The sequence below is a fragment of the Acromyrmex echinatior genome, chromosome 1, assembly GCF_024713525.1.
Source record: "Acromyrmex echinatior isolate Ae372 chromosome 1, ASM2471352v2, whole genome shotgun sequence".
In the NCBI taxonomy this organism is placed as follows: Eukaryota; Metazoa; Arthropoda; class Insecta; order Hymenoptera; family Formicidae; genus Acromyrmex; species Acromyrmex echinatior.
Genome location: NC_141852.1, coordinates 16,033,593 through 16,050,101, shown reverse-complemented (window position 1 = coordinate 16,050,101; position 16,509 = coordinate 16,033,593). Strand labels below are relative to the sequence as shown.

Here is a 16,509-nt window from a genome sequence, read left to right as displayed (position 1 = left end):
TCAGACTGCATTCGGGAAGTACAATATCAACAGCATCAACGCTATTGTGTTAGAGTAACTGTCTCTATTAATGTGCCTTTTAGCCAATTTACTTACTACTGAATTAATTATTAAATATTGTAGCTTTAATTTTATCTACTTGCAATCAATATCGGTTTTTCAACTATTTCTTTTTCTTATAATATTTCTTTAATGTAAAAAATATTAATATTTTATAATGCTTTTGATAAAAATAAAAAACATGTTTTTGTTCCTGTTAGTGAATCCTTTAAACGACGGCTCTATTAATGTGCCTCCAATTTGTGCCTATCCACATTTGACTCATTTTAACGTATAGTTACTAAAACAGGTAATAAATTTAAGCTAATTGTTTATGTTAATATATTACATAAATCATTATTTCAATTATATTTATTTAAAGTACACTCACAACAGGGCACATTAATAAGAACAAGCTTAAAGTCTAAAATCCAGTATTACTGGATTCACATAAATTCCTCATATCTTTTGAAAAATATTTAAAATATTGTATTTTAAACTCAAAAAATAAAATATTATCTTCGGTATCGTGTATGCATTAATAATTTAACTTGACAAAAAAAATATTTTTTCTTATTTATTTATGCTCTCTTTTATTTATGCTAGTTTTCTTTATGACTTACCGAAATACAAAAACACACTAATAGGGACAGGCACAGTAATTGAAACAGTTACCCTATTCTCTCTCTCTCTCTATTTTTATCATTCATTAAATCTAAAACAATTAAGAATAGGATATATAGAATGATGCAATAATAATGCTGATAGTTCACTGTTAAAAAGAATAAACCTAAAAACTTTGCTGTAACGTGATATAACTGTGTAAATACTCTGAGAAAATATCATAAATTTTATGATCAATTAAGAATTAAATCATAAAATATGGCACAAAGATAATTACGGAATTTTTTAAAATATGAATGAAAATTTTTGAAATATGTAGTGATAATGAAAAAAAATTGAATATTGTGATTTTACGTGAAAGAAGGAAATTGTAAGAGCGAAAACACATCAATTATTCTCTACTAAATCTTTATAGAACCATGAAGAGTAAACATTGATAATGAAAAAGAATATCCCAGTCTGAAAACTTTGATTTCAAAATACTTGAGTAGGTACTCCATCGTCTTCCATGCATTCGGAAAGACTTTTCAGTGCAAGAAAATCAGTTTATGCTCATAATTATGAAATAGATTGTTATCAGAAAATGCTGAAGTGTTATTGCTGATTATGAAAAATTTATTAACATTAAACTTTGATTACTAAGCATTGTTGAAACTTTATTTCAAACAACCCTGTTCTACAGTTAGTTAATTATATTGTTATTTTTTCCTTGCTTCTCCTTTTTTTAAATTTTGAGGAATTTGACAGTCTAGCCAGGAAAGTATCCGATATCCGGCCGGATAATTGTCCTATCGAATATTTAGCCAAATATCGGTGTTACATTCTTTTCGAATATCCAATATCCGATATCCAATAATTTTACTATCCTACATCCTTACAAATTGTAATCATTATTATCATAACAACAATTACAATTACATTTAACTATGATTTATAATTTTATAATTGTGCTTGGGACAACTACACGGAAAAAAAATGTTTCCTGCTGTAGCTAATATTGGTTTATTAAAATATATTTGCTGCCACAACTATAAATTTATAAACTACGGTGAAATGGTTTGCTGTTACTACTATAATATAGGTACACTGCTAAGACATTAACTATGATACCTATATTTTACCTATCCATATTTTTACACCTACCATTTAGTTATCACGCAGTTTTTAGTTACAGCAGCTTTCTTTTTTCAATATGTATTTTATATGATAACATGTAATTATAGTCACAAATATATATGTACCAAAAACTTTTCTTTCAATGTAGTTCGATTTATGATAAAAATATCGAGATTTTGAAGATTCAAGACACGATTTAACGGAGGCCGTTTCTATCAATATTTATCTTATACCTTCCATGTATCGGCGGTTTTCCCAGATAAATTTCCCAGATAAATGAAAGATGCGTGTAAAGCAACGTGTACCTCCTATTGAGAATCTCTTTCGTGAAATTTGTTGAAATCCTGTTCCATCATTCGTTTTGCGACCATGTGTATTTGAAGATCGTTCGTATCGTGTCACGTTTGCCGTTTCCTCGGCGGCCGGAGAAGCGTTCCGTTTTTCTCTTCGTTGCGACACGAAGTTCGACACGTAAGAAATCAAATGGAACCACCATCAGGGACGGTCGTTAACATTCACGAGCGAACGCGGCTCGTAAATCATTTTGACAAATGCCCGGGATGCCGACGATAAATCGCAGACGAATTTTTAATCCGCGAAACGAGCGGAAGAAAGGATTAGATGGCGGACAGGAATGCATGGGCGGAAGGAAGGAGCGAAGAAAATGGAGTTTCCCAAAGTGGGAATAGCCGAAAATAAGTTTTTCGGAGCAGCATGATACGCAAGAGGCGGATACAATGAGTCATACGATTATATTCTCCATCCATCGTTTTTTTTTCTCCTCTACCATACTTCTCGCTTCCGCTGTTGAATAAAAAGCTTCAGAGAAATATAACATTCATATATCAAACATACTTTTGTATTTTAATTATCTGTTGTATTATTTATAAGTCTCATTAACTTTCAAATAAATCACAAATTGCATATAAAATTGTATGAAATATATATTATGCAAATTTCCTCTGCTGAATATTCTCGAGCTGCAGCTCACGCGAATTCGATCTCGGGGGAGAAAAAATAATACTCATCAAAATTCACTTATATATGTCCAGAGTATCAAGCGAAATTAATTCGGCGAATGAATCTCGCGGGATTGATAAATGTTAACGTGTGCAATATGCAACTGTACAGTTGCTAACGATGCCGCTTGATCGAATTATTACGTGAATCACGCAACGTCCTACACTCAGCACAAGACAGAAAACCAATATAAAATGAACGTCAAACAGACGAGGTTGACGGTGGCGCGGTAGAAATTAACTTACAAGAATTTGCACGAACGACGAGGAACGTCGTAACTTATTGCGCCCCCGTGGATTCTAAATTAAGGCTTTACCTTCACGAGATGCATATATGCTTTCGTAAAGCTTATAGTCACCTGTAATGCAGTAAACATTGCTGGCACACGTTCTTCATTCGAGTATCGCACTAGTATCACGAAAATATCAAATTCTTCAAGAAACACGATGTGCATTAACGCCCGCATTATTAAAGAGAAATCGTTACATTGACAATAAATAGTAATCGTTCGATTATAGCCAGAAAATGCGTCTAGAAAAAAGTTTGCGAAAATATTTCTTCGATTTTCACGAAGTTCCATCAATAAGTCCAACCAGAATCTACCATAGCAAGTATATAGTGACTTTTAAGATACGTATAACCATAAAGGTCAAAACCATTGTTATCATCATTTATATAAAAGGCAATGGTTATATAGCATTAATAACAATGTAAAAATGGAAACTATCTATCGAAAGTAAAATATAACACAAACATAACAGTGTATATACAGAATCAAATTTCCTTTAACTAAAAAATTACTTAAAAGGCGTACACGCTTTGCTTTTTATGCAATTTTTTAATCAAAGAAAATTTGTATTTATAATTCTGTACATTGTTCTATTATATTCTATTATATTTTATATGTGTTATTTATATATACATTTTATTTTTTTAGTTAGTTTTTTAGTTAGTTTTTTAGATAATTTTCGTTTTTACGTTATATATTAATGTTGCAAATTATATTTTCTGTATAAACGATAATAACGATGGTAGCTGATCTTTAGAATAGATGAATCTTACGAGAATTAAAAATTGTTTATTAAGTGGTACAAGCTCAGACATGAGAAAATGACCTAATGATGAAACTAATGATGAAACTAATTAAATAGAATTTAATTACTCTACTTATTTACGCAAATTGTTTATTCTTAAGTATTTTCAGGTGCATTATTAATTAGAGAAAATTAATATTTAATTCTGTATACTGTTTATATACAGACAAATGTATATTATTTATTAATCTTACATTTTAAATAAATTTTTATGTTTCGATAATTCCTAATATACATATTTAAGATTCATTGAAACTGAATCTAATAGAAGCTATTACGCGTTTAATGAGAAATTAGCATTATGGATGTTTATTGTTCAGTGATAGGTATCGTATTGTCAGAAAGCAAGAAACCGCGAAATAAGTTCTATTCAGAGAAATTCGGTACCTTTAATCTGAAAATCTGTTGTGCGACGTCAGTAAGCGACAGCAGGGGCCATTATTTTCCAATTTTATGCCGTTTCGACGTGCAAAATAGCATCTTACAGTGTTGACAAGTAGGACAACGTCGTCGCGGAGAAAAATGGCTGCCCCGGGAAAAGATGCGACAACAAAAAGATCGCGCCGTGTGGTACCGCGAGAAGTATCTGAAATTCTCGCCCGGAAGTTTTATCAAGTTTTCGACCTGCTGGAAGTGGGGTCGCGGGCGAGATGGAACTGGAGAGCGGCGATGTGATCGAGGTTGAGAAGGGTCGCCACGAGAATGCAGCTCTTTCATTGCAACCCTCGCCTCGAACGCATCGTGGCTCCTCCATACCTTCGTTACGTGCACTGTGAATAACGCGATAAATTATTGTCGTCCACCTTCTGCACAAAATCTCCTATCAAGGGGTCACGTCCCGAGGTATCTCTGCAATAATTTCGCGAGGTCTCAAGATATTACGTGTCATTGTAAATAGCTTTTGCATTTGAGATAAGAGAGACGAATGAAAGTCGAATATCAAGAGTCCGAGATGTTAAATTTATCTTAAAATTTAAATATCACGGTAATACGCTTCTCTCATTACGCTTTACATCACAAATGCCTAATCTTCATGCCAAATACGTCATGAAAGGAATGCCAAGTTCTTGACATTTAATTTCCATAATATATCTCTCTCTCTCCATAATATATCTCTCTTAATTTACATATTAAAGCTTTATAAATATCTAAGTATCTAATATCTAATATCTAATCTCTCTTTGATTTCTAGTATTTTAATTATTGTGCCATTTGTGAAGAGACAGCAAGAACTGAAGCAAGAACTCAAGTTCCGATTTGCATTTACTTTAATTTTGTTTGATAAGCATATCTTAATTAATTGCAAATTGTACTTATTGCGTTATAGACTTTTTGCTTACATTTATTTTTGGAACCACTAATATTACTATTTTACTTTATTTCAATTCGAGTTATATATAGTTACCCATGTTTTTACAAAATCAATATTACAGAGCTGCTAAGGTTCTTAAGCTTCCCTATAATCAATCAAATCAAGTGTCTTCAACACTCTCGCAATTGCTATACCTCTGAAACATTGCCAAAATACGGCTCATTATCCAAGCATTACTAGATTCAGCACGATATTAAAGACTCATTAAGCAGCATATGGCCACCAATGGGACAGCTCGAGAGAGTGTCGAGATTGAGAAAGAGAGAGAGAAAGGAGAGGGAGGAAGATAGAGATAGAGAGAGAGAGAGAGAGAGAGAGAGAGAGAGAGAGAGAGAGAGGAGGCTAAATGGCGCGAAAATGACAAACGCGAAGGTCGAAAGCTTTATCAGAACTTTCGTAGCGCGTACGCACATCAAAGTCTTGGAGCTCGTGAGCCCTAAAATTAAACGGAAATTACTTTAAGCTAATAGGTATCGAACTACCATCGTGACGTAAAGCCGAAATTACGTGCTTGATTTTCCAGTTTCGTCTATTTAGCCGTTCCGCTTGCAAGGAAATATCCTCAAATCATTTCGAGAGTCGAGAGAAATCAGTTCAATCGCGAACTTGTTCCAGTGTAGTACGATCGCGCCTCTAATGTAAGTTATTTCATCAACAGCTGTGCGATTTGGTTAAGAGGATTTTAAAGAACACTATTTCGAGGTAAATGCAAAAAACAAGTGAGAAAAGTTCGCCTTTCGATATTGAGTGCCATGAATGGTATGCTCAATACGTTTGGCACATATTACTCTAAAAGATATACTTGAAAAATTTACAAGTAAAAAGATCTGCACGCGAAGAATGGGTATTGTGAGGAACACTGTATGACAGCGGTCTACATTTGAACTAGGTCGCGGGCGTTCCAGGCGGAATTGAACTCTTCGTCTCGATGCATTACTTCCGGCTTGCCGTGAAGTTTTAAGCCGTGTATACGATTTGTCGATACGTCAGCGGAGGCTATACTTTTTAACGCGCGGTTGATCTTTCAAACGAAATATTCGTCGCAGCAGTTTGAAGAGTAATACGTCCGAAAGTTTTATGTAACAACTTGCTTGCAATTTATTAAATTTAATATGGCAATTTTTAATGCACCTAAATATTTGCATATCGCTTATTTGTGCTAAAATAACGATAAACTCAAAAAAACAAAGTTTTCTAGAAAATGAATTTAACGGTTTGAATCGTTAAAATTTTGTAATATTAATTTTGTAATATTAATTTTTAAATGTATTGGGTGAGTGGAAAAATTCGTGCCCGATTTATTATTCAAACAGCTGCAATTTTGTTAAAAATAAACAAAATTTAAATTTTAAAAAAGGGTTTTAAAGCTTGAAGTCTCTACTTTTGAATGGTTGCTATATTTTTTGAAGTTTTTTTATGTAAGTTTAGTAATTTTTACATATAGAAAACTACGAGTTAAACAAAACGGGAAATTTTTCTTCACTTTGTGGACCTGTCACATGTCCAAGAAAAATTTGCAAAAATTTTTTAATTTCTAATGTAAAAGCTTAAATTTTTCCCTATAAAATCGTTTTTAAAACATGTCCATATGATTTTTCATTATCAAATTGTTACGAATTAAATAAAAAGAATATTTGAATTGCTCGTAACTCCATCAAAACCATTACAATTAAAAAAAACAGATTCTTAAATTCTCTCATCAGATAGAATAAAATTTAAATTTTATTTTATTTTCAACAAAAATAGCAGCTGTTTAAATTTTGAATAATTGCACGAATTTTTTTACACTTATTCAATATAATAATTTTGGAATACAGTTGAACCTTTGTAAAAGTCTTAACCTTCCATATAGTAATCGAAATGCGCATAAGTATTTATTTACTTTTACGGAGGTTGATCGATCCCGATAAGTTACTTTTATAAAGATTCGACTGTATGTTTTTTTTTTCTAACAACTAATATTAAAGGAATAAAACTATGTTCTTTGGAGTATGTTTTTTTTCTTTATATTCTGTTCTTTTTTTGTAAGCAACTTTAAAATGACAATTATTGAGTTATGCCATTACAACAACAAATGAGTGACATAATATATATACATTGTAAGTTACAGCAACATAGCTCAGCTATGCAACAGCAGCATAGACTGGTTTTATATATATATATAGGATATATATTATCTTTTTATATTTATTTTTTATATTAATAAAAATATTGTGAGATGAAATTAGTCGATTATTATTAGGTACGCTATGTTGGGGCTATACAAATGTCCTTACGTCATCGGGAACCGACGGCGTCATCGACAGGATTACAATAGCAAACACGTATGATGATAGAATGCATATATGACCACGATCGAACCTGTTATTCTACGTGAGCCAACAAAGTGTCACGAAAATAGATGTCGATATATGAATATCGAGGGCTCGACAAACTCATGATTATGGAAGACCTTCGGGAGCGCTGGGCCTTTCGTACCTGCCAAATAGTCAGGTTAAATTTATACTCGCCGTAGATGAGCTCATCTAAATGCTTCTCTAAAAGCCTAGCATATTCGCTCTTTGTGTATGGAAAATGACTGCGTGTCTAACTCGTAAATAAAAAGACTGAAAAGACATTCATCGTGCTCGCGAACGGTCGTATTCCTCTTTTTTTACATTCACTTCACTTTCATGATCTTCGATTCAATTCGAGACCGATCCATTGTTTCGCGTTGTACCATTTGCATCGGCGACATGGTACATTTGTAAACAAAGCTCGATTTCGTGATTTATTTATTTCTTCTATTAACAAGATAGAAGTATTCTCTGAGACTGAGATTTTTGCTGCTTCTTTTGAGTCGCTTGAAGAGAAGAAAAAGAAGAATATCTTGCTTTCTTAGATAAACGAGAGTCGTGCAAACGAGTGTTTGTTTGGTGAACGGAAGTGAACGTGATTCATTTGATGCTCGAAAACAAGCAATGGAAATGCTGAGAAGTATCTTCTTTTAAGCAAATTCCATACGTCAGTAATAAAGTCTAAATTTCTCCTACTTTGACTATTTACATTGACGAATAACGAGATAACCGACGTATCGCTAAATTATGAGGTAACTTTGAGGCTCGTGGTGATAATAAGTCATGTCGTCGAATGTCCGATAGCCAGCTGTCGGATTGTAGCTATGTTATGGCGATGATGTTCTAATTTCACTGAACAGTGGCCCGATTTCGCTGGCCGACAACAACGCTGACATTCGTGAATTCCACCGCAGGATTAACGGCTGTCATCGAGACTGTTACAAATCCGACGTCAGTGTAGGACGGTCCAATCGTTCATCTTCTTCAGAAAGAGATCGAAGAATTCGCGGGTTGAATTCTGCTGATTGAAACTTTGCAAGTCGTAAAACGCAAATAGCTTCAAGGGATGAGGAGACGGTGGCGTTCATTTAAAATCAAACTTGAGCGGTAACGCGGCCACGTCGGAAGGCAAAAGTGTTTGTCCGTTCTAGGAAAACATCGTAAAAGGTAAGAAAGCAGAATCTGCGTTTAATCCAGTTTCGTTGGAAGTGTTATATTGCCTCTTTTCCTTCTTGTTTTCCTGCGACAACGTCGATACTGACGAATAGATAGTTGTAAAGTTGACGTTCTTGAAAATAAGACCAGTACAAAGCCTCACGAACATAAAGAAATTATAAGAATTATCAAGAATGCCTTCAAGGAGACAGCTGCTTCTTCTCTTTTGTCTTTGTTCTCATTGCATTTAGAGACCCGACATATAGTATTAACAAACGTCTCTCAAACGGTATTAACATTTACAAAAGGAAACAGCATTTTATCCAGCCGCCCACATTGTGTACCAAGAGTTTAATAAACGTGAATACAATACAAGCCAATATTCATTATTCGTTGAGTTGAGAATATTTCTTCAGTGATCTCCCACAATATAATTTCAATAAATTTTTTATTTCATCAATTTTTAAATATTCAAATTTCTGGCTGAAAATGTCATTTCACACAGTAATTAAAATTTTAACGAAAAGTGCAGTAATTGTGAAATCGTTAAAGCTAACCTTGAGATCACTATCAAACAGAAGAGGTATGAATACTGCGGAGGATGCATGAACCACGAGAAATCATGATACGCACGATAATACAACGGCAATGAGTCAGATTATGCAGCTGCCTACTAGGCGGACCTGATAAGAGTGACGTATAGCATGATAGGCACGTTAACGTGAATCGCTATAAATTATAATTTCATGACTTCCGCAATTAATTCTCGAAGGAATCGTGAACATCGAGATATTAAATCGTGCGCGTGGAGGAGGTGAACAGTCGAAATTTCGACCCAAAGTCAAAGACTCGTTACAGCCGTCATCTTACAAACTGATGTCATCGACGCGGTTTCTGTTTTTATTTTTTATTTTTTATTTTTTGATCTCATTTTGCAACTTTCGGTGCATCATGTGTATACCTTCTCAGAATTAACAGCGTCGAACGCGCGGTACAAAGGAAACGGGTCGCGGCAATTCGGTCAAATGTATTTTCCCCGACCTATTTTTTCGAAGCTTCGTGTTTTTGACTTCGAGATACGTGAATATTCACGCGGATGTTTTGATTGCTTGCAATCACGAGCGATACCGAAAAGACAAAGTTTCCAAAGGTGCATAATAGTAAACACCGCGAGTAAAACCTCAGCCCGAGCCTCAGCCCACATTTTGACATTTTATCAGATACAAACGTATCCCAGTTTTACTACGAATCTGTGTATGTACCGCTTTTCTAGGATTCGAAAAAGCGACACTCAAGCGGACGTGTATTCGAGATCTATCAACGATTATGTGACAAAAAGATCCAAGCGAAGATGAAAAATAATTATATTTGATATTTAACTCCCTCCGAAGAAAGAAAGAAGGAAAGTACGGGTACAAATTATTATAATATCCAAATACAAAACCCAGGGGAAATAAGCAATCGTGTTAGCGGGGATCTCCCAGGACGGCGATTGCGAGCGGCGACGAGGATTAGGATCAGATTTACTCGGACCCTTTTGTGTAATCCCTCAACGCGAACGCTCGAAGTAATAAAGCGATTGCGCACCTTGTATACTTACGACGCCATATCGCTTTACTACTTCCAATGAATAAGGAACTCTAGAACGCGGGTGACACTACATTCGGATTACCAGCTTCCAGGAATGGGAGATTCGCACATAAGAGAGTAGAGATTCCATATTCATTCCATTTTCATCGCTTTATTAAATGTGTCCGCGGAAAAACGGACCTCCATTACGTGATTGCCTATGAGAGTCTCGACTCATCCGAACCGTGATTAACTGTTTGTCTATTCTACGCGATCAGCTACATTTGTCTCTCTTTGCTTATATAATCCCAAAATCAATTTAGAATTAATTAAAAAAGCTTTAATCTTAGAACGCTATCAATATGTAAATTTTACGTACAAGTAAATGAGATCATTGAATGTTAAGCTATACCTTTAGTGGTCATTAGGAGGTCCAATCTGCTATTCTAAACGTCAGGATAAGAGAAGACAAGAATTAAAAAATTCTATTATACGTATATCAGTTTAAAATCTCTGAAGAGCAGTTTAGTAAAGTAAAGAAGTATTATAACAGAAAATGTGATAAGTGATTTCAATTTTAAGCAGTTTTATGTATTATTTTTTATATATTATTATTTTTTTGTTGTTATATATTTTATTTAAACGTTATGAGGAGTTAAATTCAATCTTAAAATAATATGGAGAATATAGTTTACAATAATCGGATTACACATACTTTATATTATTTTAAAGTGGTTCTTTAGTAAAGTGCCGAAAATTTGGAATAACTTACCAGGCTCAAAAAGTCTGAAATTATATTAGGTGTTGGAATTAATTCGTAGCGTTTTTAATGAAAGAATGTTATTTATTTCACATGAGCATTAAAAAATACATTAATGAAAGTACTTCCCATCACTTGTAAAACGCTACAAATTAATTCCAACACCTAATAAATATTTGCATAATTTGGATGAAATATTAAAAATATGTATATCTTAATAAATTAATATGGAACATATAATAATAAATCAAAAGCTACATCTTTATCGAACGAAAATAAGATAAGATTATGTTTATTTTTCGAGATTAAATTTATATGCATTTTTATGCACATAAATATCTTTCCAGAATGGTAATTTTCCGTGAATCTATTACTTTTTTATGACCATTAAGATCGTAATTTTTTAAACTATTATAATCTCATTTTTGAAAAAAGTCTATGATAAGATTTGTGTGCAGTTAGTCAAAAAAGCGTCTGCGAGCCTTATCTGTCACTAAGTTACATTATCAACATTTTTTTTCTCTTTTACTTTATTGTTAATCCACCGTAGAATTTTGCACGTCAATTTCAATATTTCAACTTCATTACATAAAAAAATTAAACATTTCTACCGATAACTCGATTTACTAAAGAACGACTTTAATACTGAATTTTTGATAGTTTATTTCTTCTTTCTTTCTTTTCAAGTTAATAATTAGTTCATTTGTGTTTATAAAAGTTCAGATTATAAATATTTTGTTATTAAAAATATAAAATGTACGGAAATCAAGTGTTACATTAATTATGATTAATATTTCCTTGTACGTAAAATTTATCAATAGCAATATTGTACTCAACATCGATAGCATCTAGTTAACTAATTAGACAATTATGATACTGAAATCTTTAACTTTAACTGATTCTTTTTGTCGCGATAATAATCTTAACGTTATACGTTGGATGCATGGAATTTAGCATGGAAATTTCAGTCCGTGATATTGCTACTTCGTCAAAAGTTCTGTGCAAACATAATCTAATCTATCTTGGCTTTTATCCTCTTCTTCATCAAACGCGAAGAAATTACAACGCAGCATTTTGTACGATCTCAGAAGATCCGACTTTCCTCGCGCTGCACTCCAACAGCGTAATTATGTTGACCTTTGAGATAAATCATCGTTGGATCTCACATGCCGCAAGCAGATGTAATACCTACTTGCGAAAAGTCAGTTTATCAGCAAGATTACACTATTACTGCGGAATTGGACCGCTAGATACCGAATATGTATATATATTTTATATATATATATATATATATATATATATATATACGTAGAGCATATAGCACAGAACGTCCTTCCCGAAATCCCAATTTCATTGGGGGAAGGGGGCTATAATCCGTGCGCAAAACGCCCATCGATATGCATGTAACTGTGTGCGCATAATCGTTCGGTATGAGATAGATCGACGAGGGGAAAACGCGAGAATACATGTCCGAATGTGTTTGTGTCGAGGAGTTAATAAGTCTATTTCGAAATAATTCTTGAATTGCTGCAACAGTTCAAAAAGTTTACAATTATTAAGCATTTAATTCCGAATATTATTATGAACATAAATTGTAATCTTTTTATCATGTGTCAATTACGATTGATAAACAGCTCTGGCGATTTTTCACGATTATTGAATCGAAAAAGAAATTTCGTAGTCGATATAAGTAGATAGGTAGTAGACTAAAAATTTCTTACTTATGTATGTAATAATTATATTTATGACATTCTATCTTCTGACGATTCCACTGACAAATAATTTATTTGGTCATAATCCGACTTGCATTGTCCATCCATGGTATATTACTTTAGGAGACAATAAAAAATTTAATCTTTTTTTAGATCCATCTTTTTAACGAATCAATGCCATTCATTCTTGTTAAAATGTGTAGCAAGAAATTATGTAATGTGAAACTCCGCTTTAATTAAAACTATCCGGTGGACAGAAATGTCCAACAAAATTGTATATTTATTACAAACGGAAACATGTTTTGTGTGTGATTTTAATTAAAACAAGTTTCCATTATTAATTAGAAGCAAAAGAAGAAAATGCTCTTCTCAGCTAAATTGGAGGCTGAATTTATTCGCAAATTCTTATAAAATTATAATCTTTTTGTAATTTTCGTAATAATAAAAATGGTCCTTGAGTCATTATTAATTTCTCGATTGCGCGAGCGTATTGCACTCATATAAAAATGCATAGCGGTAGTTTTATTAAACGGCAAGTAATTATTAAATGTGCCATGTTAAGCATAACATTTCCGATAAACGAAGTGCGATAAAATTGCTTTAATAATTATATACTTGCCAACACTTAATTAAGTAATCTTGACAGCTCTGCGAAATAGCGACTACGATTAGTTGCTATAAAAATAATGTACAATAATTTTTTCTAATAATATCGAATGGTTGATATTTTAATAAGAAACATAAATCGACAGCTCAAGACGTTATCCTCGAAAATATTTTTATTACAACTACTTATAATTCTACGAAACTATTAATATTAATTAGAAAATATCGGACATTTTAGCAAGATATTAATGATGTGTCAGCAATCCGAATATTAAAAAAACTAATTCTTCGTGATATCCTACTGCAGGTACCTAAATACATCACACGCACACACATCGTGAACCCTCTCACAGCATGCAGTTTCGAACGAACTTTTGGGCATCCCTTAAACCTCATAACGCCCTAACACATTTTCAAAATCACAGATCAAACTGCGCATTATTTTGATGTAACGCAAATTCGCGTAGATCCTCGTCAATATTGATTTCCATAGAATATTTCACGTCTTTGAAAAAGAGATGATTTAACTTTGACGCAACACTCACCAATGCAGATGACGAGCGCCACGGCGAGAATCGGCGGGAAAGCCTTCGAAGACGAAAGCATGCTGCGGCCGGGATCTCAGCGAGAGTGGAACAAGAATAAACACCCACGGTAGAGACGAAGAGTTACTCGGTCACTTTGAAATGTCCACGCGGGGCCGAAAGTCGGACTGACGGTACCAACCGGAAGGGGCGGGACCGGAAGACGGTGGCCCGCGCGGAAAACGGAGAACGAAAGGAAAAAGGCACTACGAGCTTGGTGACTCGCTCGTTGATCACTGGTAACCCCGCGAATACGTGGTCCACACCCTCTATTAACACCAAGGATCGATCTCGATCCCCTACTGGATATGGATTTAGGACGCGAACAATTTTCCTCTTCTTCCAAAATATCCCTTAATAATATTGTCTTCGCGAACGATTGGCGCGGCACATCCGCGCTTATCTTTCTTTTGCTTCTTGCCCCCCCCTCTCTATATCCCCGCGCGATTAATCGACAGAGAACGTTCGCGGGTGGTACCCCGATTCGGGGTGAGGCAATCGGGGGCAGGAGGGTGGTTTTTTACAGGGAGGCGCGTTCTACCACCGTATACGTCTGTTGCGGCGCCAACGTCGGACTGACTTTCTCTACGTTACGGCCGCTCTGCAGCAGTGGCGGCGCGTCGCGCCGTTCCGCGCCGGACCGCGTCGTCGCGCGGGTACATCTCGCGTCACGTGTGCGTCCGTGGGCGTGCTCCGGATGCTGCGGGCCGCCGACGCCGAAGGAACCGGGGAACGTACTCGCGGGCCCCCTGATGAAAAGAAAAATCAAAGCGTAAATCGGATGTAATGGAAGAGTGAGTAACAGAAGCGTGAGCGAAAGAGGCGAAAATGGGAACAATGAAATGTAAAAGAAGCATTTACGCTTCTTTTACATTTTGATGTTTCAATTTTCGCTTCCTACAAGTTTCGTTTACGCTTCTGTTACTCTCCTATTATATTCGACTTACGCTCTGATTTTTATTTTCATCAGGGGACCCCTGGCAAAGTGAAGCGACCTTTACGTGTATCAATCTTATCCGTTGGTTTTGTCAAAAGATATTCAAGAAATTTAATTGTAATTCTATACATGTAAACAAATACGCGTTTCAAAGGTAAGGACGGGAGCATAGAGTCTTGCGTAACGCATAATCTATAATGCATAAGAAAATGAAACAATCCTTTATTTCCTTTCTTTTCATGTAACAAAAGACTCTGATTGGTTGATTTTCTTATGCTTTATGCATTATGTGTTACAAAGATCTGTGCTCGGTTTAATGGACTTTCTTCAAGTCATTACCTAATCTTTAAATCATAAGTCATAAGAAAATGACCAATTAGAGTCGATTAGTCTTCTCATATTTGATTTCGTGATTGATCGATTTCTTATGGCTTAAGATTTAAGATGGCTTAGATAATGAGTTATTGTAGAAAGCCTATAAAAGTTTTTATTTAAGAGTAAAACGCGAACAATAAGAACGCGTGCAAGTTTATATTCTCAAATAAAAGGATAGAGTTAAGAGCGCGCGCGAGTCTGCGTGCATTAGGAATTGTGTGTAAGAGTAATAATGTAAAGATGACAACACTTTTTGGAGCAACTTGCACTCTTTGCAATGATTTTATCTTTGCGCAAATCTGCACTCAAGCACGAACGTAAGAGTATGTGATCTCTTATCGTTTTTGAATGACATTCTAAACTCACAGAATGATACTCAGGTCGGGAAATTAGCCCGACGTGTCGCACGTTCCGTTCTTATCATATTTGCAGAAACTTACGACGAAGAGAAACATAATGCCGTCTTCTTAATTTATCAACATTACTTGACCCCTGAAATATTTGGATTAGTGTCGACTCGAGTGCAAATTAGGATGAATTATTCTCCTCGTAGCAATGATTTATTACAACAATTTAGAACTGTTAAAACTATTAAAATCTTAATTTACAATAATTTATAGTGTTGAAAGAAGTTGAAAGAAAATGATTAATCAAATTGATTTATTTTTCTAGTAATTAGTGAACGTAATTTTTCCGAAAAAATCCGGTGTATGTTAATTTAAAAAAAAAACACATAAAAAATTTTTAAATAATAATGTTTTGAATTTTTTGATCAAGCTTTAGTTTAAGAAATTAAATGCGTATTTCAATTTGGCTTCAAATTTATACTATAACTTAATTCTTTTATATTTTAAAATAAATAGAAGAGTTAAATGAGAAAAATGATATAACATAAAAGATATAAAAGAAAATAATATAAAATCCCTTTTTTTAAAACTCGACTTCTACTTCAATTTTGAAAATAACTATCTCAGAGCGGTTTTAGTGAAATAAATGGTTTATAGATATTAGAGCTGTCAAAACGTGAAAAACAAAAAATTTATAAGCTAGATCAGGGAACACGTAATAAAAAAATATTTAGTATACAAACAAAGTAATAGAAATTGAACATTGCATCGATCAATATTCTGTCGAGATTTATCGAAATAGATCACTATACTGCTCACTATTATTTCTTTCTGAAGAGAAATTATCCGTTTCAATGAAATAA

General features: G+C 34.1%; 1 protein-coding gene across 1 annotated transcript in view; it reads right to left on the bottom strand.

Annotated features, from left to right (window-relative positions):
• Positions 1-14,625, bottom strand: part of LOC105154724 (uncharacterized) — a 91,972-nt gene extending 77,347 nt beyond the window's left edge. Inside the window, exon 1 of the mRNA XM_011070433.2 lies at positions 13,949-14,625. Within this exon, the coding sequence (XP_011068735.1) occupies positions 13,949-14,009 (61 nt within the window). The 5' untranslated portion in view covers positions 14,010-14,625. The remainder of the gene's footprint in view (positions 1-13,948) is intronic.
• Between the last annotated feature and the right edge of the window lie 1,884 nt (positions 14,626-16,509).